Source organism: Hippoglossus hippoglossus, chromosome 13, assembly GCF_009819705.1.
Source record: "Hippoglossus hippoglossus isolate fHipHip1 chromosome 13, fHipHip1.pri, whole genome shotgun sequence".
NCBI lineage: Eukaryota > Metazoa > Chordata > Actinopteri > Pleuronectiformes > Pleuronectidae > Hippoglossus > Hippoglossus hippoglossus.
The window spans coordinates 20,192,426-20,217,069 of NC_047163.1; the positions used below are offsets into that span (position 1 = coordinate 20,192,426).

Sequence of the window (24,644 nt, forward strand, 5' to 3'; positions counted from 1 at the left end):
GCTAAAATAAATAAAAATATCTAATTATATGGCTTTAAATAGCTGACAGACATATTTTTTAACAGAATAACAAATCTATCCATCAATCAATCAATCAAAATTGATTTGTATGGCCCATATTCTCAAATCACAATTTCACTAATTGGTCCACAAGGTGGACTAAAAGAAAACTATTATTAAAAAAAATCAACTTTTAATGTACAGGCGCATGTGAGGGATCCCTCTCCCAGGACAGAAGTGCAGTATATCACATGTAACAGCACATCAACAACATAACAATATTCACAACATGGATGAGAAAAGACAGCGTCTAAGATAAATGAAGAGGTGTGTCAATGTTTAAAGTATTAACACAAAAGAAAAAGTTGACAGAGATGAAGACAGCAGCAATGAAATCGTGAATAAAGACAGATAATGAGAACAAGCTGGAAAAAATACCCAAACTTTGCCAAACAGTGATCACTGCATAGTCACAAATGGCATCTGCAAGATTATGGTCCAAGGCTCTCTTGAGTCATTTGTTTTGAAGACATGATCTTTAGGTGACCTGACTTTGATCAAGTGGATTGGGAGGAAACAACAAAGAAGACGTTTATTTATTCAAATTTTCTGACGAAAACCCAGGTAAGTGTGACACATAATCAAATTTATCCAGCATTATCTATCACATGCTATCAAACATAAAAGTTGTGGAAAAGATTCTGTTTTATTTCTTCAAACTGCCTCAGACCAGGGGAAGAAAAAGAGAAAATGACAGAGAATGTTAATTTTGACTTAAAATTAGATTTGGTGTAGATTTGGTAATTGTATGAAATGCATAATTAGTTTAACATCCATTAATGTCTGGTAGAAACAGTATCAGTGGGAAACGTCTCTGAAAGTAGCATAACAGAAACCATGAGAGCCGAGCTGCAAGGAACCCACGTGGAGCAGAGACGAGGTGCTGCAGCTGCCTTCACCAACCGTTCCTCCATCAAACCCTTTGAATGTCAGAGCAGAGTAAAGGAGGACAAAACAGAGGTACCACTGTTGAAGGATTTCCCAGAGGGGGGGCAACAGTTTGAGCCATCTCTCAAATCACTACAGTGACAGGGGAAAGATGAAAAAAGATAACACACAAAGACAGCAGAGGTATTCTCCACATAACCAAGCGTATAGCACGGTGTCATGTCTGTTCTCTCGCTGTTCTGCAGGAAATGTGCCTCTGCCAACATAAGCTCAGAGACCATAAGTGACATTTTCCCAGAATGCAAACAGAGTGGATGCAGTGATGAATGCTTACATGGCCAGAGTGAAGCTGGAGTGAGGAACGTTACCCAGAGGAGAAGAGGCCAGCTGAGAGAGGCCCACAGACACCAACAGGTTGGTCGCTGGGACTGTACGGAGCTATGCATGTGTAAATATATTCTTCTATGGTGACCTGCTGTAATCACCAGGCTCCTGTGTGGAGTTTGCATGTTCTCCCTGTGTCTGCGTGGGGGTTTCTCTGCTTACTCTGGAGACTTCTGGTCAAGGTCAGTTGAGACTATTTGGCACCACCATAGAAGGATAAGAGGTATAGATTGTTAGCTAGTAGTAAGACATATCTTCCAAGTGAATTACTTTCAATTCTGCATTTTTATTATCTCATGGCTGGGGGGCATTGAGGGTTTAAGCTTCACAATCCGGCCCTTTCAATTTGTGCTGTGAAAGATTATCTATCTGTTCACAATGCCAACTGTTGCTTTTCTTCCAACTTAAAGCAAAGGATGACAACAGTATATATATATATATATCATTTTAAGTAGAAGCTTAAAGCATTGCTCTGTTAATATCTAAGTTACTCAGTGTCACATTAAAACAACACTTTTTCGTCTGACTTCAGGTTTCCCTCAAAACAATTAACTATATAAAACTACACAAACACTGAGATCATAAAACACCCACGACTACATGTGTGTTCCCTCTTTAAAAAAAAAAAATCATCATGACCCGTTTTGAGTTCTGTGGGTAAGACGTTCCCCTGAACAGACTTATCTCCACAGACCCACTCAGAGTTACTGAACCAGGGACCAGACGCCCCAGTATGTGACAGAGAATGGAAATCCTATCCGTCCTGGTGAGTGTGGATGAGCAGGACAGGAATGTCACAGTCGCTGATGGTGCAGTGAAAGGCTGGGAACAGTACACCAGTGTGGCACCTGTCTGAGAAACATCACTGTCCTTCATTAGCCTTTTCACCAAATACCAGCCAGTGCAGCTGCAGACGTGAGCAGCAGCAGTAATCACCCTCAGCGACTGTGAAAGGATCAAACTCACAGGTTCTATGTATCTTTTCTTCTCCTGAGCCACTGATGAGAACAACAGCGGCTTGTTCCAGGTTCTGTTGGTTGCCAGGCGAGTTCATGTCTTTGTGCACTTCTATCATTTACATGTATTAAATAAATTATGACACAGTATTTATGTGCTGAAGTACAATGTTAAAGTTGCACTAATCAATGTTTTTAAATTAACAATGGTTTAAATAAGTGGAGTGAAAGAAGTCCCTCAAACTGATGAATCAACAGATCAACACCCAATCGACCAACTCTGCATTTCAGTTCAGATTGACTTTTTTGCCTCTTTCAGCTCATTGTTTTGTTTTCCAGATTGCAGCTCAACATCATATTATATGCTCAAATTATATTAATCAACATCATCCTTGTTTCCAGCTGTTTCCAGACTAACCCCCTGCTCCAACCACTGTGCACAAGCTGCTCAGGACAAAACAGCAGATACGTAGCAGCTAAAGAGCCAAAGTATATCAAAATCAAAAAAATGATGAATGCAAAGAAAAGTCATAAAACAAAGACGGTTAGTTCTTATAGCCAAACTTCTTCTTGCATTCCATGTTCTCAGATTTATGTTATATCCCCTTGGTGGAAAATTTTATATTTACCTTTTATTTAAACCATTTATTATTTACTACACAGAAAATCAGTGCTGACGCACTGCACAAGGCATTTTTGTGAACGTATTTCACTACATTTCAAGGACCTTTTTTCGCATAAAAAAAAATCAAGAATTGAAATGTTAAAAATGTGAGTGATCATATATCACAGTGAACATCATCTCGCATCAGCCTTGATTTATGTCATCACTTTATTACTGTGTGGTACTACAGACTTTTTACCTCTACCTGCACATACAAACTCATCACCATGCATGTCCAGATGAAGTTGTTTATGATCCTGCCGCCACCTGTGCATTTCATATAAACCTTCTTTCCTCCACTTTCCCATTCAGAACAATGAAACTTTATTTTCTGCCCAAACACCAACAACAGTTTTGTTGAGTTTATCGGTTCATTTTTGGTCATTTTAACAAAACACAAATTTGCTTCAGAAGCACAAGACTAGACTGTCCATCTTCTACATCTTTGTATTGAGACATTATTGTGGCTGAGAGCCACAGGCAGGTTAGGAGAGTCATAAAGCACAGAGAGAGAGAGAATAAAACAATTCAGCTCACAATGAAATGGGATTTGTTGATGCCAAAAATAAAAGGATGAAACTAGATTCATTCTTTACGTGACAATACAGGACCAACCTCAGCTAGTTTAGATGATTAAGCAGCTTTTTGTGGTCCCTGAGCTTCTGGGACTCCAGGGCAGTGGCTGAATTTGCCCAACTGCTACCAAAACTCAACCTCTTCTTATACGGTTTAAAAATTAACAAAGAATTTGGATATTAATGGTATTCTTTGGTAGTGTCCGCAGTATTATACTTTCATTTCTATTAAATGAACTGAAACAAGGTATAACAGATTCCAAACTGACCAACTTCCCCTTATGCTGAAACCGATGATGAAGCATTAGTGCAATAGGCTATCCAGTTATGTTTAAAGCCATTTGTATAGTATGGTTTACCCTTAAACAGCAGGAAATACTGCTCCTATAAGCACAATCACCATGTGGACACAAAGCTGTGAATATGCACACTGCTGAGCGACTGGCTGTGTGAAAGGCCTGGCAGTGTGATGTGGGGAGCTGCTGGTGACCTTCAGAGGGCAGAGCTGTAGCTCACAGGCCTTTTCCAAACACTCCTACACAACCCCAGAGATGAGCCCTGACATGAGGTCAGTCTGCAGCAGCCCTCCAGGGTTTGCTTCACCTGTCCTCTCGATCAGCATCATGCACCCCGGGGGCTATGTGCACACACCACTGCTACCGAGTGTCAGCCGACCATGACCTGTGCACGGCAGACCTACAACCGTGCACGAGGAGCAACACTGTCGCCGGGCGCTTGAAGAAAGGAGACGTGTCAACCAGAAGGAGCACAGGAGATGTTAACACGACAGCGAATGAAAGACAGAGAGCAAACATCATGAAAAATGAAAGACAGCTTTGAGCTTTTTTGTTCTGGTCTTTGCTAACACGAGAGGAACATCCTCCCGAACACACGAAACACTGTGCCCCGTTTACAGTCACACAATGATGAAACATTTTCTGTCCGTGAGTTGTACCGTCAACAAACCGCTTTCCCACACGAGAGGCAAACGGTATCTGTACTTGTGTTCCTGTGAGGCCTGAAGCAGACCCGTACCAGCCTGACTGGACTCATCCTTTTAAATACTGCCCTACAGCTGAGCTTCCACAGAAATCTTTGAATATGTGCTTCTTAGTACAAACTCTCACCAAATCTTTGATGGAGGTAGAGGAGCAGCTCTGGATTGTCTGGATTCTACTCAGCCACACCGACTGAACATGCTCTGTGTTGGCAGACATATTGTCATGTTAAAAACACACACACACACATGCTGGTTATTTTATAATCTGATTCCAGTAGAAGTCAGATGTTTAATGGTCAAGTTGGCAGGATTTAGAAACACCTCAGAATCCCCCAGGAACAACTGGGAAGTGTGGCTAGGGAGAGAGACGTCTGGGATGGGCAATTTGTAGGAACTGCCCTTTAATATATCTTCTGTACTGTGTTAAATCAGGCTTGTCAGGTTTGACATTTAGTTACATGTAAGCTCCATGGTTACAGTATATCTCTCATGTCATAGGTTAGAGCGGGGGAATTACTTAAAAGATAGTTGCTATGGCAACCTGTAACCACTGTACATTAACCTATATATTAAAGCACCTTATTGTAATTTGAATGGAAGTTTGACTTCACCTGTAGCTGACATGTTTAATGCTGGGAAACCAACCCTCAGTAACATGTTATGGAAATTTAGCGCTGATTTCGGTTGATGTTAATCTTTATCATCCATATGTCGCCATCTGTAAAATGTTTGCTGGGAACAGGAAGCAAATTAAAAACCCATCTCAAACTTCCATATGGTTGCGTGTCTTCCTTGGAGAGCATTTGCTTGTGGAGCTGTTTCACACCTGATATCTGACACTGATATGAAACACCTTTCATCAAGATCCTCCCAACCTCCGGCATTATTAAGGGCCTGTCTTTTTCTAGATGCTTGTGGGTAGAGAATGATCTCCGTAGTTTCACTTGTCCGGATATCATTCTACCTAAATCATTATCTAATAAACCTGGATTTAAATAAATTAAATATGAAAGTAATTTCTATCCAGAAGTAATGGGAATAACACCATGAGATAACAGATACACAAGATAACGAAGCCGTTAACTCAAGATAACAGCTGAGCTGAGACAGTCAACAAAAACTAAAACAACTTTCTTTTGACCAGTTATTAATAAACTAATTCTAAGCCTCTGGGAAGCTGTGACAGACCTTTGTTGAAGAAATCTGCAGATTAATTGATAATCTGACAAGCGAAGGTCATTCCTGACGTTGGAAGCAGCATTTGAGGAAAACATTGTCAGCACATGATTGATTTAGTGAAACTTTTGATCACGTCACATGAACATCAGCAGAGGGAGCTGTCATTTAATTGCAGACGTTAAAGAGTTAATTGACAAAAAATGAATCAGCAGTGAGACTCAGTGACAAATCCATGAAATAAATAATAAAAAGACATGTTCCAGTCGCAGTCAGAGGAAGAACAGCAGGAACCCTCCAGTTCCTGATGGGGAAGCAGATGGTTTAGGCTCCAGGTCCGATGCTCCCAGCCACAGGCAGTGACCTCAGGCCTCCACGTTGGCCTGTTTTCCCATAGTCTCTTCCCTCGTGTTGAAAAAGAACCACTATCAAGTGGTTTGCCCTCCGAGGCAGATGACAGTTCAGAGTGGCAGTCAGCCGTTTGCTTGACACAGGGTCAGAGGCAATGACTGCAAGTCAGCCAAAAAACAAGATGGACTGTCAGCCGCAGAGCCCGAGGGAATAGAGAGAAACAGCAGCCACATTTGGAAGGGTAATGAGCTCAGCGGTGAGGCAGCCAGGAGGAAACACTGAAGGCTCTGCATGTTTTTACAACATCTTCTTGTCACTGTCTCTCTCTGGGGAAAAGGTGTGCTCGCCCTGCCACCGTCTGTCTGCCCTCGCCTCTGCCTCTCTGCCTGCAGAGATGTGCTACAGCGGCTAAAAGGCTAATTTCCATCATTCAGCTCATGAATACTGTATGGCCACAAATAGTTCTGATTAAGAGGGTACAAGGGCCTCAGACAATAATCTGCAATCTTTCACCAGGCGGAGGGGGAGCTGGAGGGAGACAGGCCGGTGGAGGAAGAGGAATAATTTATGCTTCATTTTTAAACTAATTCAAACAGAGAGAGGCAGAGGCTGTTTAAGGGAGCGCAGTTTCTCATTTCAGTGAAATGTAAGGTAGAAGCACCTGAGAGAATTGCCTGAAATTGCCATTTCCTCATCCTGTAAGTGCTGAGGCAGCGCAGCAGCGTTTTGACATCGTGAGCCACCAGGCGGGTGCAGCCGGAGGAGAAGCTGCAGCCGCCTGCCGTTTGGGGATGTTCCCCTGTAGAAGAGCCAGAATTCACCGTCGCTCAGCAGCTCCACAGACGATCTGACCTCGCCTCTGGTTGCTTCCTGCTGGCTCCTGCTTGTCAGTGAGACTGCTCTGCCGGCTGGGAGCAAACAGATAAAGGGCAAAATGCATTTGACCCGTGAAGAGAAAACTGCATGAGACCGACCTCCCAGTCTCTGTGCGTTCTCCCACAGATGAAATGTCAGAGGCGAGAATCCTGCATTATTGGCGCTAAATTTATTCCATATATCTAGAAGTGCTAATGAAGAGCGACTTTTCAATTCATTACCACCTACCGGTGCATTTTGATCAACTCACTTCATATGGAGGCCTTGTATTTTTTACCTAATTTAAGAATTTTGTAATTCTACCACATCTCTGCATAGGTGACTGTGCACAAGGCCGCGTCCTGCTGCAGTTACTGCTAATGACCGGACAGGGTGGTGCAGTACTCCAAAGAAGCCCAGTGTAAAATGAGAATCTATTTTTTGTGATAAAAAAATACCGGCCATGTTTGAACCAAGCTAAAGTTAGTGAAATGTATGAAATCCCAGACTGTATTCAAAAAGCCCCGACTTCTGTCTCAAGATACAAAGTAAATATATATTTTGGGGAGCGTCAGTTGGGGATTACACGTCCCTCTGTGGTGATTTCTTAAATCACTGTGCTAATTGTGTGAAAGCTGAACTGAGATTTCTGGGCACTGGGGACAGAGGAATGAGTAACAGTGGTGAAGCCGTCGCTCAGCTCCTGTTCTCTATTGATTCTGGTCACGTTTCATCACACAGGAATTAGAGGGAGTTTGACCTTCTGACCTCAGTGTATTTAGAAATCCTGCTCACAGCCCTGGTTGTATACAATCATTCTTTACTATTATATATGCTTATATATGCTACTGCCCATTGTGATATGCCAGTGCTGTTCGATCATGTTATAGTGCTAGAAAATAATGTGAGATTCCTCTTCTTCTACAATCCACAGTGGCTTCAGAGACCATCTTTGTGTTATTGTAAATTAATAAAATTGTCATTTTACTCTTCAGTTAACACTCTTTATGTTATAGTTATTTAATTTTTTTACTTTAGTTATTTAGAATTGATTTGGAAACGAATGAGCTTTGTTAAGACCGACGAGCTCAGCTCCTGTTGCAGCAGGATATGACATATAGGTCTGACCAGGTGCTCTCTGGCTCACTCTGTGGCCTGTGTGTGTGTGTGTGTGTGTGTGTGTGTGTGTGTGTGTGGAGTTTGCATTGTTTCTTCTGGCTGCTGTGGTTCTTTTCTACACATGTCAGTCTTGTGATAGAGCGTCCTTGGTTATACCTCCCCCCCTCATCTGGTGCATGCTGGGATAGGCTCTTGGTCATGCTGTTGGCTGTACGGACGAACCTTTTGACAACTACATGTGTACAACGCTGACTTAAAAAAACAATTTCTTGTGGGGACATTGCAGTCGTGAACCATGTTCCCCTGATCACAGCGAGAGACCATGGAGGTCTGTTGGAGAACTGACTGTACTCTGCTGTGGTTTGTCAAATGTGACAATTCAATTACATTTGAAGGGAAAGTGAAGACAGTGCTCTGGTGCTGAAGCAGACTGAATCCACACAGCTGTAAATATACTTAACAACTCAAAGTCAAATGATCATGGTACAAAAGTTTCTGATGGTAAGACTGTTCTTTGGCTGCACATAAACATCTGATTAATCCACATGAAGGACTTTATCTGCTCATCTGAAGTTGATGGGAATGAAATGCACGGCACATCCCTCACATGTATCAAAATATTAGATTGAATATTGATCAGAAAAAGATTACATCTTAGTTCTCACTCCGACATCCTTCAAGGACACTTAAAGCACTTGAAATTAAAGTCTACGTGCACACGCACACATGCACACAAACACTCACACACACACTCAGAGTCGCATCTCCATGACTTTAGAGGACATTACATTGACTGACATTGATTCCCCTGGGGACTTTAACTACCATGGCTTTAACCTTAGCCATAGTAACTATGTTCCTTACCCTTACCTTAACCTTAAGAAAATGTCTTCACCTTATATGTGTGTATATATATATATATAGACACATCTAATCATAAATAACTTATCTATCCATCCTTCCATCTATCACCTTATTACAAAGTGTTTAACCAGGTCAATATCAACATCAAACTCTATTGCCTACAGTCTATAATTTTTTATGGAAAGCCATGTCATTGCAGTTTATTTTTATGTTGGAGATGACATATACCCTCACCTGTAAATTATTATCATTGACAGTAGAAAACTCGTCTGGACCAATGTGAGCTCTGTTTATTTATTTTAGCTGCTTTTATACCATCATTTGGTTTGTTGTACAATTAAATCTACATTTAAATATGTTGCCTCTGACGAAGCTGTTGCCCTGTTCACCTCCTGTAACCTTCTAATATGTATAATCACTACTATACAATGATCATCCCTACAGGAAGAACTCATCAGCCAGTCTTTGTCCTGGCTGCTGCTGCTGTGGGTGACGCACGCTGGCACGGGTCAGACATTGCCACCACGATCACATAAATACTTTATTTACAACAGACAAGCTCAGACATTCCCTAACCTCTGACCATAGCCTCACACAGATTAAAGTCATCCTGCACAGATATTGTACAAGACAAGAATTTAGAAAAGGCCTGGCACTGGATATCAAACGGAAGAATGCTGTCATTGATCTGCAGAATCATCCCATATCAAGCTTCTTCTCTGGTGATGAGAATATGTTAGAATTCAAATCTACTTTGACCATTGGGTTTCCATTTGTATGCTTCATTCTTACACTCCACTACATTTATCTGTTCCTACTTACTTTTTGGATCAAACTTTTACAAAGTAGATGATTTAACAAGCTTTTAAAATACAACAAACAAACCAGAGGTTTTCGACCTTTTTGGGTTCTGACGTCTCACAAGCAGCAGTGTGTCGTCTGGGTCACACTTCATGTCACTGAGATACAGCTACAACAAAGACGGATGTTTTTCCTCTAAACTTCTCACATGGTTACATTCAGTGGAGGACAAAGTACTCAAACACTTTACTTCAAGTACAAATAAATGTATAAAAGTGAAAGTACCACATTAACTTCTCTACTTAAAGTAAGTAAGCGTTGCCTAAACTATACTTAACCCTTGTGTTGTTCCTGGGTCGGGTTGACCCAGAGTGTGTGTGTCTGTGCGCGTGCGTGCGTGCGTGTGATCATCCGCAAGCCCTGGCCGGTTAGGGTTAGGGTGACCCATGGATTGTCATTATCCAATTCTCCTGGGGTCATTGAGACCAATGGATTGTCATTCTCGATTCTCCTGGGGGGTCATTTAGACCCACACCTGATTCCAATTGTAATCTAGGGGGGTACATTAGACCCACAGAGAAGCCGGTGTGCCATTCTCCGTGTGCCACCCTCCCTGACCATGTCACGATGTCAGGTTTCACCAGAGAACAGGTTCTCCAACAGCTATTCTCCCAGCAACCATCCTCTGAACCCGAAGAGGACGCGATAGAGTCAGACCGAGAAGCAGACAGAAAAGCAGACCGAGAAGAAGACAGAGAGGACGGCAACGACGTCGACGAAGACTATGACCCGCACCGGTGACCTAGCCTCGACGTTCCGCCTGTTCGTCACGCCGACGGTAGAGAACATCATCCTGGAGATGACCGATCTGGAGGGTCGTCGAAAATGCGGCGACGAATGGATGAGACCGACCTGCGCGCCTACGTAGGGCTGCTGATCTTAGCGGGCGTGTACAGGTCCCGGGGCGAGGCCGCCGCCAGCCTGTGGGACGCCGAGAGCGGCCGGACGATATTTCGTGCCACGATGCCCCTAAAACTCTTCCACACGTACTCCAGACTGCTGCGCTTCGACGACCACGAGACGAGATGCACGAGACGAGCCACGGACAAATTGGCGGCCGTGCGAGAGGTCTGGGACGCGTGGGTGTCGCGGCTACCGCGCCTCTACAACCCGGGGCCCGAAGTGACCGTGGGCGAGCAACTGGTTCCGTTCAGAGTTATGTTATTATGTTATGTAGATAGCGGCTGCTAGTCCTTGTCCTCATCTCATCTCCTCCTGTTTTTCTCCCTAGGCCGGTGTCCGTTCCGTCAGTACATGCCCAGCAAGCCGGCGAAATACGGGATCAAGTCGTGGGTGGCCTGCGATGCAAAATCCAGCTACGCTTGGAAGATGCAAGTGTACACCGGAAAGCTGAGCGCCGGACGCCCAGAACGGAACCAGGGGTTGCGGGTAGTGCTCGATGTAACGGAGGGACTGCACGGTCGTAACGTCACGTGCGACAATTACTTCACCTCCTACGAACTCACGCGGCAGCTCCTGGAGAGGAAGATCACCGTGGTCGGCACGGTTCGGAAGAACAAGCCCGAGCTCCCGACCGGGCTGCTCGCGGTCAAGGGAAGAGAGGTGTTCTCATCCAAGTTCGCATTCACGCCCACCGCCACTCTGGTGTCCTACATCCCAAAGAAAACAGGAACGTGGTGCTCCTGAGCACGCCGAGGCCGACGTCAGCGACCACGAGGACGGGAAACCGGTCATCGTCCTGGACTACAACCGCAACAAAGGTGGCGTGGACAACCTAGACAAGGTGATCAGAACGTACAGCTGCAGGAGGATGACCGCGCGCTGGCCCCTGGTCGTCTTTCACAACATTCTCGACATCTCTTCCTACAACGCCTTCGTGATATGGAGAGAGATCAACCCCGACTGGATGCCGGGCAAGCGGAGGGTGTTCCTAGAGCAGCTGGGAAAGGCTCTCGTGACTCCGTTCATCGCACCAAGGGAGCGCATCCCCCGCACGGAAGCGTCCGCCGCGGTTGTGAAGGCTGTAAAAGCCGCCGCTGCACGGAGAGCTCTTGACCACCACGACGACGACGACGCTCGACCCGAGTGTCCGGCCTCCTCCATAGCCCAAGCAGCAGCCCCGCTCGGGGCGAGTAAGAGGAAGAGGTGTCAGATATGCCCCAGGAAAAAGGACTGTAAAACGGGTGTAACTAATACATCTGCTCACTTGTCTATTGCCCTACGTGTGCGTCCTAATATGGGGTGGGCTATGTGAGGGGGCCAACAGCCGGGGGAAGCAGGGACAACACAAGGGTTATAGTATTAGAAGTTAAAGTACTGGCTGAGTGTTTCCTATTCCCTAATACAACGGTCTACTATATCATTATGGCTGAGTCTTGGCCTCTGCACAGTCAATTTAAAGTGTCTCTTTACCACCAGTGATGCTGATGCTGCAGGAGGCGGGGTCTGATTGGATGAAACAATCTAAACATGTCACACAATGCATCGTAAATGTAGTGGAGTAAAAAGTACAGATATTTGCTGATATAAATAGATGAGTAAAAGTGAAAAGTACCGGAAAAAGAATCTACTGCATGAAGTCAAGTACAGATGGAGGAAAATGTATAGTAATGAGGTGATTCCACATCCCAGGAACTGAAAACAGCTTTGTGCATCAGAACTTTTACCATTTGTCATCCAGTGTCCTTATATATGAAACACCACTGGAACCAGCTCCACCTGCAGCAATAACACACACTGATGCGTCTGTGCAAACTATATAATGAGGTCATATATAATAACACGTCACACAGACAAACCTTTACTGTAGTACTGTAACTACATGTTACTGCTGATGGTTATCAGCCTTTACTTAACTAGGACCTTTACTTATAATAGAATATTTCTTAACATTGCTGCACTGGTGCTTTTACTTAAAGGATCAGAGTACTTCATTGCCCTGAAAATTATTAACTTCTTACTACAAAGTGTTTTATGTCAGTCCATTTGATGTTTGAGATACGTCAGTCTGGACCAAAGTGGTGAGCGGACTGACAGATTGACAGGTAATACGACTTAAATCTGCAGTGAAAAGAGCTCAGAGAACTTTCTCTGCCATCTTCGGTAGAAGCTTCAAGAGCAATGGGCTTTTATAGGACACAGAATTTATCATCATAGGAGTTAATCCCAGAGTCTGTTTGTAAAAGGAGTTTTACGTTTGCTTGAGAAATGAAAGCCTGCATTTATCCCTCTGACACTTTGAATCATCTTCATGTGAACTGAGCTTCTCCAACAGAGGTCCTGCTGCCGTCGGCCACACAGATGTGAATGAGTTCTTACAGCGCAGCTTTGCAGCGGACAATAGTTATTCTCTCCTCAATAGGAGACGATATTAGATGAAATTATCTAGTTTTATGTTTCTGCACAGCATTGTCAGGGTCAATGCTGCTGGCGCTTCTCAAAGCAGATGAGAACATTACAAGGAGGCGTCAGACATCATGTGTGTGTGTGTGTGATGTCAGAGATGTTGAGAAGAAACGACAGCCAAACACAGCGACTCACACAAATCCAGTCTAAAACAATCACCATCATTTATTTACAATATATTAAACTGTAATGCAAAATTTATACCAAGTGGTCAATTTGTTCAATAATGAAAATAAACATGAAGTATTTTCGAAGCTAGCATGAATCATACACATATTTATATATAAATACTGTGTGCAGTCATCAACATCATGTCTGCTCTTGAGTTATTTTTCCTGTTCAAGCCAGACACTATCAGGGTCAATCAAAAAAACACATTTGCACACTTGTTGACTGCATAGAGAATAAAGATGAAGAACCAATTTCTCCCACAATGAAGACCCCACTTTTTTTCTCCAGCCCCCAAATGTCACGTCAAGCTCTTCTGGACTTGCAATGGTTTTCAGTCAAAATCTTAATGCTACTGAGTAGATCCCCAACAGCTGACCAAAGAGTGTGATGTAACACTTAAGCTAACGTGAAAATGCAGGATCTTTTTTTCTGGCCATTTAGAGGCATCACTGGTCTTATTTTTTATTTTTATTTTACAGGAAACAGGCCTCAAAGATGCTGACAGTGTTTTCACAGTATTTGTTATACAGGCTGCCGTTCTGTCCAGTTGATGAAGTGACGGTTAAAGAACCAGACGAGGCTTTAAAGGAGGCTGGTGAGATTCTCGTTTTTTCTTATTATCATCAAAACCCATGAAAAGACATTAATCCACACAGAGCTGCAGTCATTTCAATCAGCCCATCTGATTCCATGATTCACTTTCAACTTTGACATTTAAATTTGTACCAATCTGACCAACGGCAGATCATGCGGAGAGGTTTTCACGGACTTTGGCCCGGGTGATCTGTCCATTATTCAAAATGAGTTGGAAATTAAAATTAAATGTTCTATATTGTCAGTGTATTAGCAGGACGTGATTTACACCGTCACTCTGACCGTCACCCTACCTGTTAACAGGGGAATGTTCTTTTGGTAACATATTCAGACTGAATGTGACAACAATCTGCCTCAGAAGTAATGAATCAAGATTAAACAGATTAATCAAGGAGAGGTTTTTTTTACTTCAATGTTGCAGTGGAGGCAACGTGAATTAACAAAAACTCCTTCATTCTCCAACATAATACAGGATGTGGTGATTTTAGATGAATTAGAACATGTGTTGGTTTCAATTTGTAAGGATTTTTGTAAGAAAGTTAGAGTCCTATTAGCTGTGTTGCATCCAGCAGCATGCACTGCAGTTTAGTGTACAGATATAAAGTTTGAACGACTAATTCATATCCACTAATAACCAGGCTGGCTGAGCTGTTATTATTGACCAATGACTGTATGACACGTCTCCACTTCCTCCCACTGTATGAAAATGAAGGCATATTATCTCGGATATGGGCGATGCCATGTTGCGCTGGTGACATCATCAGTAAGCCATGGTAACAAAGTCCCACTGATACACCCCCCAACCCATCACAAATCAATCTCACTTGTCAATCACGATGTCTACTCCAGTTTTCATAACATCCAATAACTAATTAAAACCAAACCTGTTAAAAAAATGATGGTTTATTATCTGTGCTGCAACCAGTAGGGGGCTTCACTTCTGAGTAGCTGTCATGTTGTCCATCTTTATATAGTCGCTGTGGAGCACTAGCAAGTTCCCAGTTCCCCCCCCCAAAAAAAACCTATAGTGGCAAGTAAATTTAGGAAATTAATTAACTTTCTGTAATGGAAAACATACATCTATAAATATTTCATTTGTGTTAGGTGGGACTGTGAGGAAACCCAAACCAGAATGCTGAGAAATGTGGTTGAAATCTCAGAAAAAAAAGGATATTTTCTTACACATACTATTCCCGAAGGTTGAGAAAACACATGACTGGTTATAGTCTTTCCATGTGATTTGTTAAGAATAATAAAATTAGAGAATAACGCAGCCTGCTCTTTTATCATGCTGGCTGAGGATTCCATACGCTCAGGGTTTTTTGTATTAAACCGACAAGTGATTAGTGCCCAAGGTTAAATAAATTCCCTTTGGAGAAGTAAAGCACATCAAACTTAAAACACAGACAGCATGTGAACGACAAGCACAAGGACAAAGTCTCTTCCACTAATTCCGGCAAGTGTGTAGTCAAATCAAGTCACAATAAAACGAGACAAGGCGTTTCACAGAGGTAAGCTCAAAACCCGTGGAAATTATTTGCTTGACAGCGGTCCTCTGCAAAACAAATCTGTCAAAACATCAATTACAAAAGATTCAACAGGAGGGAAACGAATCTCTGCCACGCTTCTGTGACGGAGCGGTAAGTGATGCAATCCTCTTCCCCTGTGAGGAAGAGGTTATTTGCCAGCAAAAGGCAGAAAACTTTTCAGGCAAACCAAAAACAAGCAGATGATAATGAGAGCATCTTCAGTGTACAGTGCAGCAGCTCATGAAACGCCACAGCTGCAGAGAAGCCAGCTGTAGAGGAGCCCACTTAAGTCAAATGGCACTTATCCCAAAAAGGAAAGAAGAAGAAGAAGAAAAAAAAGCTGGAACTTTTCCCAGACTTCAGCATCAAGTGGAAATACAAAAAAACAATGTGCACACATACTTGGAACAAAGGCTTTTTGGCAATACATTGTACAGTGGCAATTTATATTGTTGTAGTGTACTATATTTAAAGAAGAGAGGAAGAGTGACAGAGACAAAGAGAGGGAGAGAAAGAAGCTATTATCATTGCAACCTCAAGTTCTTTGGGTCAGTAACAACTGTGACTGGAGTTCAACAGGATGGCTGCTCAAACCAAGCAACTGCTGCTTGCATGCAACCAGCAGAGTGGAGTCGCTAATACCAGAGCTGCAGTGTGTGCAGTGAGGTTAGACCGATGAACCGATGAGTCAGAAAGACTGAGGTTTGTCAGGCTCTGACCAAACCCTGAGAGGATTTGCCTCAGCTGATCGAGGGTTATGAACATCTACAGCGTTTCAGCGTCCGTGCTCTCTTGCAAGGTTGTGAGTGTTTAGGTTATGTGGTTGCGACCATCTGATCAACACTGTGGTCGACTGCGCATGCAAGACAAACTGTGACAGTGGAATGAGGGTGCGTTTTCTACGGTGGGTGATGACAGTGAGGACTACGATGTGGTCTCATAAGGCCTGTCCTCGCTGTCATCGTCTTTTATTTGGCTGCCATATCTGGATCGGGAGGGGTAAGAGCCCTGGGCCGCCCCGCCCTCTTCTTTTTCTTCTTCTTCCTCCTCTTCATCAGATCTACTGAAGTAGTAGCGTCTTCGACCAGGGGGGCTGGAGCAAGAAAGAACAAAGAGACACTGATGTTATCAAAACACTTCAGCCGAAAATAAAAATTGGGAAGAGAGCTTGGTGCAACTCAGTGTAAAAAACACACACACAAGTGAAAATCAGCACTTTGACCACACATGCGTTGCATTAAAAATATGTGCCAAAACAGAATTTAATAAATTTGTCATCAAAAAACTACCAAGTAGTAAAATGGCAAAATCGGGCAGATGTAACATAAAAAAGACAAAACTGTTAGATTGTGTATGAATGACACTCCTGTATTAACCTGTAGTGTTGCTGCAGCTCATCTTTCATCCACTACTGGCAGCAATAAACACACTTTAAATGTATGATATATAGTGGTACTATATCAGGACTGATAAAGAAATGTTGTATGTTGTGTTGTATGCATCCCTTCCATTGGGGACTACTTGCAGCATCTCTGTATTTGCTGCTATTTGTTATACTATATACACAACACTGTGTTTTACATTTTGGAATGGATCTGTTTTATATTTGCAGTTGCAAGCTGTGAGGTTAGTTTGTATCAACTAACTAAATCTCAGTAACCTCATGCAATGTGTAGCATTCAAAACCATTCAGTTATATGTTACTAAGGTGTGACAGTTTCCCTTCTTAAATATAACAGCTGTCAAATGAATAAGCTTAAAGAATAAGACAAACATACAGAATAACTTACTAAACAAATGCCATTACCCGTCAAAGAGTCAATGTGTTTAAATACACAAAACTGTGGGTTAATTACTCAAGGCTGTGTATCTTGGATGAATTTGCTACTGTGTGTTAATCAATGCTTGGGGTCTAATTATGCCTGAAGTAATAGGGCAGGGAAGAAAAAAAATATTATGGCCTTTCTTAATTGACTGTTATTTTTACCTTCTGTGGCCATTAATCAACGTGACATCTTGGGAGTAATTCTGGGCATATCCACGTTGAGTGCACCCAATAGCCTCAACAGTATTAAATCACAGTCAGCCACAGAGACTGTGGTCATTGTTTGGCTTGAAACTAACAACATGTAGTGGCAAACATTAGAAATTGAGAGCATGCCAAACAACACACAAAGTTCAGAACTGTGAAAGGCTGATCTCATTCAGGAAAATGATTGATAATGGTGAAAACGTCTTTGATTAGATCACACCATGCGTCAAAGCACTCTTAGGTCCGGATCAGGCAAGCACCTACTGCCTGCCTCAGTCACTGTCCGGCCGGTATAGATACTTCATCATCAGGCTGTCCACCTTCTTCTTCCTCTTCTTATCAACCTTTTTGTTAAGTGGCTGACCCTCGCTCTGTGGCCCATCATCTCCTTCTCTTTCTGGGCTGGAAGCCTTCCGAGCTGGGGCCCTCTTCACACTACTGGAGCTTCGGTAGGAAATGGTTGAGGCTCCGGAGCTTGAATCTGAATCAGAGTCTGACTTAGAATCTGAGGATGTAGAGGACGAAGATGACGAAGATTTATCCCGCTTCTTGGACTTTTTCTTGGACTTCTTGGACCCTCTCTTGGAGCTGCTCCTATGATGACGGCCGTCTCCTGAGCTCTCAGACTCGGAGCTGTGGCTTCGCTTCTTTTTCTTACTCTTGCCTTTGCTCTTGCTGCTACGGTGACTGCTGCAGCTGCTGGCACTGCGGGACGGTCTCATGCAGTCCACAGCAGATGCAGAGCGCCTAAGACTGCTGGCGGCGCGAGAAGTGTCTCCATTACTGACGCTCTTTCTTTCTTTGTCATCTTCATCATTCTTGGATTGTTCCCCTTCACCCTCTGAGTCTTCCAAGCTTGTGCGCTTGAATTTGATAGGCTTAAAACTCAGCACCTCATTGATGGCTTTCTCTAGGTCGGGATCGAGGTAATTGCGATGACTGACTGTTTTGATTTCTAAATTATCAACTGGATCATTATTAGTAGTTGATGATCTGCTTTGTGGTGGTGGCATGGACATACTGCGCCCGGTGGACGAGATAGGACTGTACGCTGACTTCTCAGTAAAGGCAACACTCCGACTGTCATCAATATCAACATCAAACTCACTCAAGCGGCAGCTTCGTGCCAGTGACATGCGAGAATCAGCTCGGCTAACACTTCCGGGGCTGCGACCCCCAGACCGTCTGCTAAAGCAAGGGCTACTGGGACTGCTGCCATACACTGAGTAACCACCTCTGCCCCCATCTAAGCGAGAGGTGCTTCGGCCGCGTCCAAGTGGGCTTGACAGACCTAAGCTGATGGTAGATTTGGCATCATTCTCGGGGCTTAACCCAAGATGTGTGGAAGCCCGATTTGATGCAGGGAATGAAATGGTCGATTCCTTGTCAAAGTCACCCCAACGACTGTCCATGCCTTTCCTGGCTCGGCTGTTGGCCTCTGAATAGGCCTGGGAGATGACTGATTCTCTGCCATTCACGTCATCCCCTACCTGGGACTTCCTCCTGGAGGTAACTGAGTAGGTGTCATCTTGAAGATCCGAGGTTTTGGGTTTGGCCTTCGAGAAGGACGGTGAATCTTCTGGGTCAGCATTCTCCTTGAGGGCACTGAAGAGGGCACTTTCTTTGCCTCCGATTGAATCCAGGTTGGATCGTTTTCTGTAGCTAAGGGAACTTATCACGGACAATGGCCTGCTCGGTGTTACATCTTTGCCCTCCTTATTCATCTCTTTCCATTCCTTACCCTCTTTCCACTCTTTTGCGTCTAAATTTACAGCATATCTAGAAAGAAACAACAATGGAAAGGACGAAGGAATGAAGAAAATGGGAGAGAAAATGATGAGACATAGGGTCAAGTGGAGGTGAGTTGAGGAAGAGAAGTAGAGATGAATGAAATCATAAAGACAGAATAGTGAGAAGAAATGTAAAAGCTGAATATAGAGTATAGAAAAGCAAATTTGGAGAAAACTGACTATGGACTAACATGGGTTTTCCTGCACTGCAATGTAAAGATAGAAACCAAAATAATAGTATGACCCACAAAGGACAAAAAAATTAATTAATATTTTGAATGGCATGTTGGCAGAAATGAGTTTTAGTTCCCTAAATGTAAGATTACTTTTGAATGTTGTTGCTTGAATTTATTGAAACCTAAACCGTAGAACATTTAATGAAAGGCTTGAATTTAATAAACTGCGTATTTATTTTCTGCTAGATTCAGATTGATTAAAATGTCCCTTAACCCCACAAGTAGCACTTGACAGAAAAGAAGAAATAAAATTCTGCTGCTCGAAAGCTAGAGCTATTCTACAGAGACTGACAAAGAGGATTAAAAGTGTTTGAAAAGAAGAAAGAGTAAGTCCTACTTATTACAGTTATGAAGTTATGTTTCTATTGTGTATGCCGGACTGATAGGGTTGAGGTTTAGGGAAGTTAAATCTTACCATTGTGTTCTAGTAATAAACCAAGGTCAGGTGCTTTCATATGAAGAGAAGGAGAACTTTTATAGTTACATTTTATGTGATGTAACACTGATCTTTAATAATGTATTCCTGTGAGCACTGCAGAAGACTTTAAAAACATCATTTTGTGTAATTTGGTTGAACAACATTCCCATATGAAAACTAAAGTAACACATTAAACTTGATAAATATTTAAATTCCTTTTTACTCCCTTTTGTTGGCCTGTTCTTTGTTAAATGACTGAGAGAAGTTGGCAAGAATTCAAATGTACTTGTACTCTTACTCCTGTGCAATTAAAGTCATTTGAATCTGAAACTTACTACTACAAGGGGCAGTGTTGGCTAGCTCAATGAAATCACTCAGTTTATGCCTACGGGGACCTGCTGCTAAGAGACATTTAAAAAGTTTTTAAAGTTGGCAGTGGCTCAGCTGAGGGAGGGAAGTTAAATCTTCTGGTAAGGAGACAAATCTGGGGCAATTCAAGCTGTCAGCTTGCAGACACATCCATTAATCTCTGCGAGTGTCTCAGGTAGACGTTGCCAGCTGGCCATTGGGCATGTTGATAAATCTACCACTGAGGTGGTGTGTTTTTTAGAAACAAACCCTCTTCTCTGGGAGGGTGACAATAAAATACAAAGCACTTTGAAAAAAAACATTTAAGCAACAGCAGTTCCCTCATTTCAGCCAAGTAACCTGCTCACATTGCTTTATTTCCTCTGGGCCAGATCATGTAAACCACTTCATCCAAAGTTCTAAAGCATTCAAATGTCTGGGTAGACTGCTCACTATCAGGTGCTGAAATGATGCTGATAGCAGCTGCCTTTGTACTGACCTGGAGCTCTTGAGACTGCCATCATCTGAGAGGTTCTTGGCAGAACCTTTGCTTTTGGACAACCAGGACTTCACCCCATCCACACGATCCTCCACCTCAGAGTCGGTGTCTGAATCCCCTGGACTGGTAAGCAGTTAAAGAAAGAAAAACAAGTCAGAGAAAGCAAAGGGCAGACAAGATGAGAAAGGAGGTTATCAATGACCAAAAGACAGACATGGTTATTCAGGAAGGAGAGAACAAGGTACATCAAATGTTAGTGTTATAGGAGAAAAGTTCCTGCACATTTCTGGCTGTAACTCTGGCTGTGGGGTCAGAAAAAGAAGACCAGGCATGAAGTGTTAGTCATTGAGCCATTTATTCTGGATAAAATACAGCACATGCAGTCAGCTCACCCAAACATGCCCACAGCAGGCTGTATAGATATTAACACCCACTTCTATGTTTTTACCACCTGGCCTTTTTAAAGTTTTTGGCCATCACTAGCCTGTTATGTATGATTAACATTTTACACACCACATTTATTGATCTGGGAGTGAAGCAACTCTGCTTTGATATCTGAACTATGCATTTAAAGGTAGAGAGGAAAGTGAATATGAATTATGGTTCAGCCTAGGTAACAACTTCACCTTCAAAATAGTGTTGTGGCGATTTGGTTAAACTGAAATGATGCTATACATCTGAATTATGGGTAATGCAGGCACCATGTTTTGACAAGGAGGAAGACTGGAATAATAAAAGACAATGTTACAGCAGCACTACCTCAGTTAATAAGTGGTTGTAAATCTATCAGAGCAACAAATTCACTCAGAGAAAGTGCAGTTGTAGCGCACTGAACATTGCACAATTGTTTTTATGATGTGGGATTTGGCATGTGAAAGGTGTGTCCCGTTAACTGTGTGTGTATCAGAGGGATACTGGACTTTAAAACAGAGAATGTCTTTCATTGTGTAGTAGATGAACATGCCTGCATCGATCTGATAAAGGTTAGACTTACATAATGTAATCTCTGTTGTGAAACTAGGTGAGACAATGTTCATGTACTTGTGTTCCTAGCTCTACGAAATAAACTATAGCCAATGATAAGATGGCATGGACGATGAAACAACACACACCTGCGTTGAAACAAATTGCACAGCTACACACACTCATGTTTGTACTTCTATCTTAGTGAGGGCACTAATGCATTGCCTAGCCCCTAATCATCCAAACTAAATGCCTAACCCTAACCCAAACCTAATTCTAACCCTAAAACCAAGTCTTGACCCCCAAACAGTCCATTAAAGGTGGGTCACAAATTGAGGACCGGCCAAAATGTCCTCACTTTCCCAAAATGTCCTCACAAAGACAGCTGTACAAGACCACACACACACACACACACACACACACACACACACACACACACACACACACACACACACACACACACACACACACACACACACACACACACACACACACACACACACACACACACACACACACACAAATAACATGCAAACACTCATAATTTCAGCTCTTGACAGAATGATTTGGGACACAGCTGGGCACTGCACAATTCTTCCTCTCAATTATCATTACACGTTCAAAAGCAACTGCAAGCCACAGAGTAAAACAGAGGGCTTGTCATAAAATTTGACACGGATGAAAAGAGCGCAACTCTCATTAAGTGCCGTCAGAGCCCAGTGCTTGTGTGGCGCTGTGAAATTAAGTTGTTACAGCTTAATAGTCCTACTGAGACATCAGAGGGGTGGCTCAACATCTCTGTTTTCATCTGCATCTGTTTCAGAAAGCCTCCCATATTGTCGAGGAAGAGAGAGGGAAAAACTGTCTTTTCTTGTAAAGGTCAAAATGGTGCAGTACCACCAATAATTAAAATCATTAGCAGTCAGAGACAAATCTCCCCAGATTTCAAAGGAGAGATTCCAAACAATGGCTTGCCCAGCAAGATCCAAATTCAAGGCCTGCTGACGTTTATGGAATACAATTACCTTGGGTGGTAATGCTAGAGTGCATTCACGCCAAAGACGAGGGCAGAGGATGGGGCCAAGGAGGAGAGCAATGGATTCTTAAGCTATAATTAACTTTGCAGAAAATGCCTCGGCTATTAGACAATCTGGGGATTTGCTGCTGTCTACTGTAATGATAACAGTGCAGCCAAGTGTCCCTGTCACTGCAGATTTGTCAGAAAATAGGCTGAACTTCAGCCATAAGGATTGGACGCTCAAATGTCAGGTCGCAGATCCTAAAATCCAGACATGGCTTCTTATCTGACCCTTTTCAGGGTAAAGTGGTGTAAGATCTGTGTTGATCAAGTTTCCGTGAGTCAACTTGTTTTCCCTGACATTTGTATTAACTAAATATTGTGCCTTGTGCCTTTAGAAAAGCAGATAATTAAATGCATGTACTTTTGTGTTCTTCACCTTGTAACCAAAGTGACACCTCTGAGTTTCCTGAAACCAACAAGAGGACTTTACAGTACTAAAGAAATTACTGTTTAGCTTGTAGTACATCAAGTCTTCCTCTTTTAAATGGTAAGGAATTATACATTTTTACCAGTTTTTCAGGGCTGTTATTCTTGAGCCACACTACAATCATAGTATGGTATTGAGAGTGAATGGTTGCTGCAAGTACAGGATTATGATATCAGAGTTTATTTCAGGTTTAGGCTACTTAAACACTTCGAGTAAACTCAGAAAAACATTGTTTACGGTTGAAAAGTCTGTACTTAACCATGTGTCTCAAGTCAGCTTTGACTTTCAATATTTAACCTTAACCACAAACCTAGCTATGTTCAATGTGAACATTTTGCAACTTTGCAGATATGTTGATATGGATACAGGACAATGTTATGCGTCATTCAAAGCATACCGGCTTTGCAAATTAATAGAATATTGATTTAAGTTATAGCAGGCAGGTTTGGGCTTCTCAAACTACTCAGCTTATTAGGCCAGTGTGTGTAGTGTAGTGTATTGTGAATATAGCATCAGATTAGACCCAAGACACATCTGAAGCTGTCTTTTTTGTTAATTATACAATCTTTAAATAAATTGTTGCAGTATGTATCCATTCCGTTAATCGCAATAGTTATGTTTCCACAAGCTCAAAATAAACTATCTTTCTGGAAATATATTCAAGAAGACACAAAAAATTAGAATTACTTCAGTACCCGCTACCCTGACACATCATGTTTTTTCACTCCTTATTTCCACTCAAGATGGAATTTATGTTTTTGATTGATATATTTTTCAAGGTGTGAAAATAATTCTGTGGTTGCAGTAGCATTCTCCTTTTGGAAGGAGTCAACATGTGTAAACTTTTTTGCAATATTTAGGTTTTAATCAAAGAAGTTTAAGCAGATTTCTTTCACATGCAAATTTAAAGTTTGTCTAAAAATAGTCAAACAAAACATACTTCCACTAGGTTTTAGTTTTCTCATATTGCCGAAACATTGCAGTCACGAGTGAGTAAATGTTGCAGCTGAAAAACTGTATTTCCTCTCTAAGACTGCCATAACACATTCAGAGTACAGAGACACCAATCTGGTCTATGGCCAAGACCACAATGGTGGGCTCTATGTAATTGAGCACCTTCATACATGGTGTCATCTAAAATTTATATCCTCGGCCACCATACCATTAGCTAAGCCCTGCTGGGAGCCTTGGGGAAGCAAACAAACACAGGGCTGAGGAGACATTAATTGTCTGTGACATTCTGCCGCAATTGGTTGTACATCTCTGTTACACACTATTACATTCATCATTAGCGTCTATGGATCGTCCTGCTCTGTTCTACTCGGCTTCATTCCTCTGTGTCTCTGGGTCTTAGAGACACCACTGTTTATGCATCCGATATATGAAACTGTCGGCCCAGTGAAGTCCCTGTGGCTTTGGAGCACAGACATATGCATC

The 24,644-nt window shown here is 42.5% G+C and overlaps 1 protein-coding gene across 12 annotated transcripts in view; it reads right to left on the minus strand.

Moving 5' to 3' along the window:
* Window positions 1-14,428: 14,428 nt before the first annotated feature.
* Window positions 14,429-24,644, minus strand: part of myo18ab (myosin XVIIIAb) — a 126,182-nt gene continuing 115,966 nt past the window's right edge. For 10 of the 12 annotated variants that reach the window (XM_034604265.1, XM_034604270.1, XM_034604266.1 and 7 more), the window contains 3 exons: window positions 20,737-20,859; window positions 17,710-19,224; window positions 16,369-16,506 (listed from right to left, as the gene is read on the minus strand). In XM_034604265.1, the coding sequence (XP_034460156.1) occupies window positions 17,718-19,224; window positions 20,737-20,859 (1,630 nt within the window). In that variant the 3' untranslated portion in view covers window positions 16,369-16,506; window positions 17,710-17,717. Of the gene's footprint in view, window positions 16,507-17,709; window positions 19,225-20,736; window positions 20,860-24,644 lie in introns of all 12 variants that reach the window. The other 2 variants (XM_034604268.1, XM_034604267.1) reach the window with 1 other exon arrangement.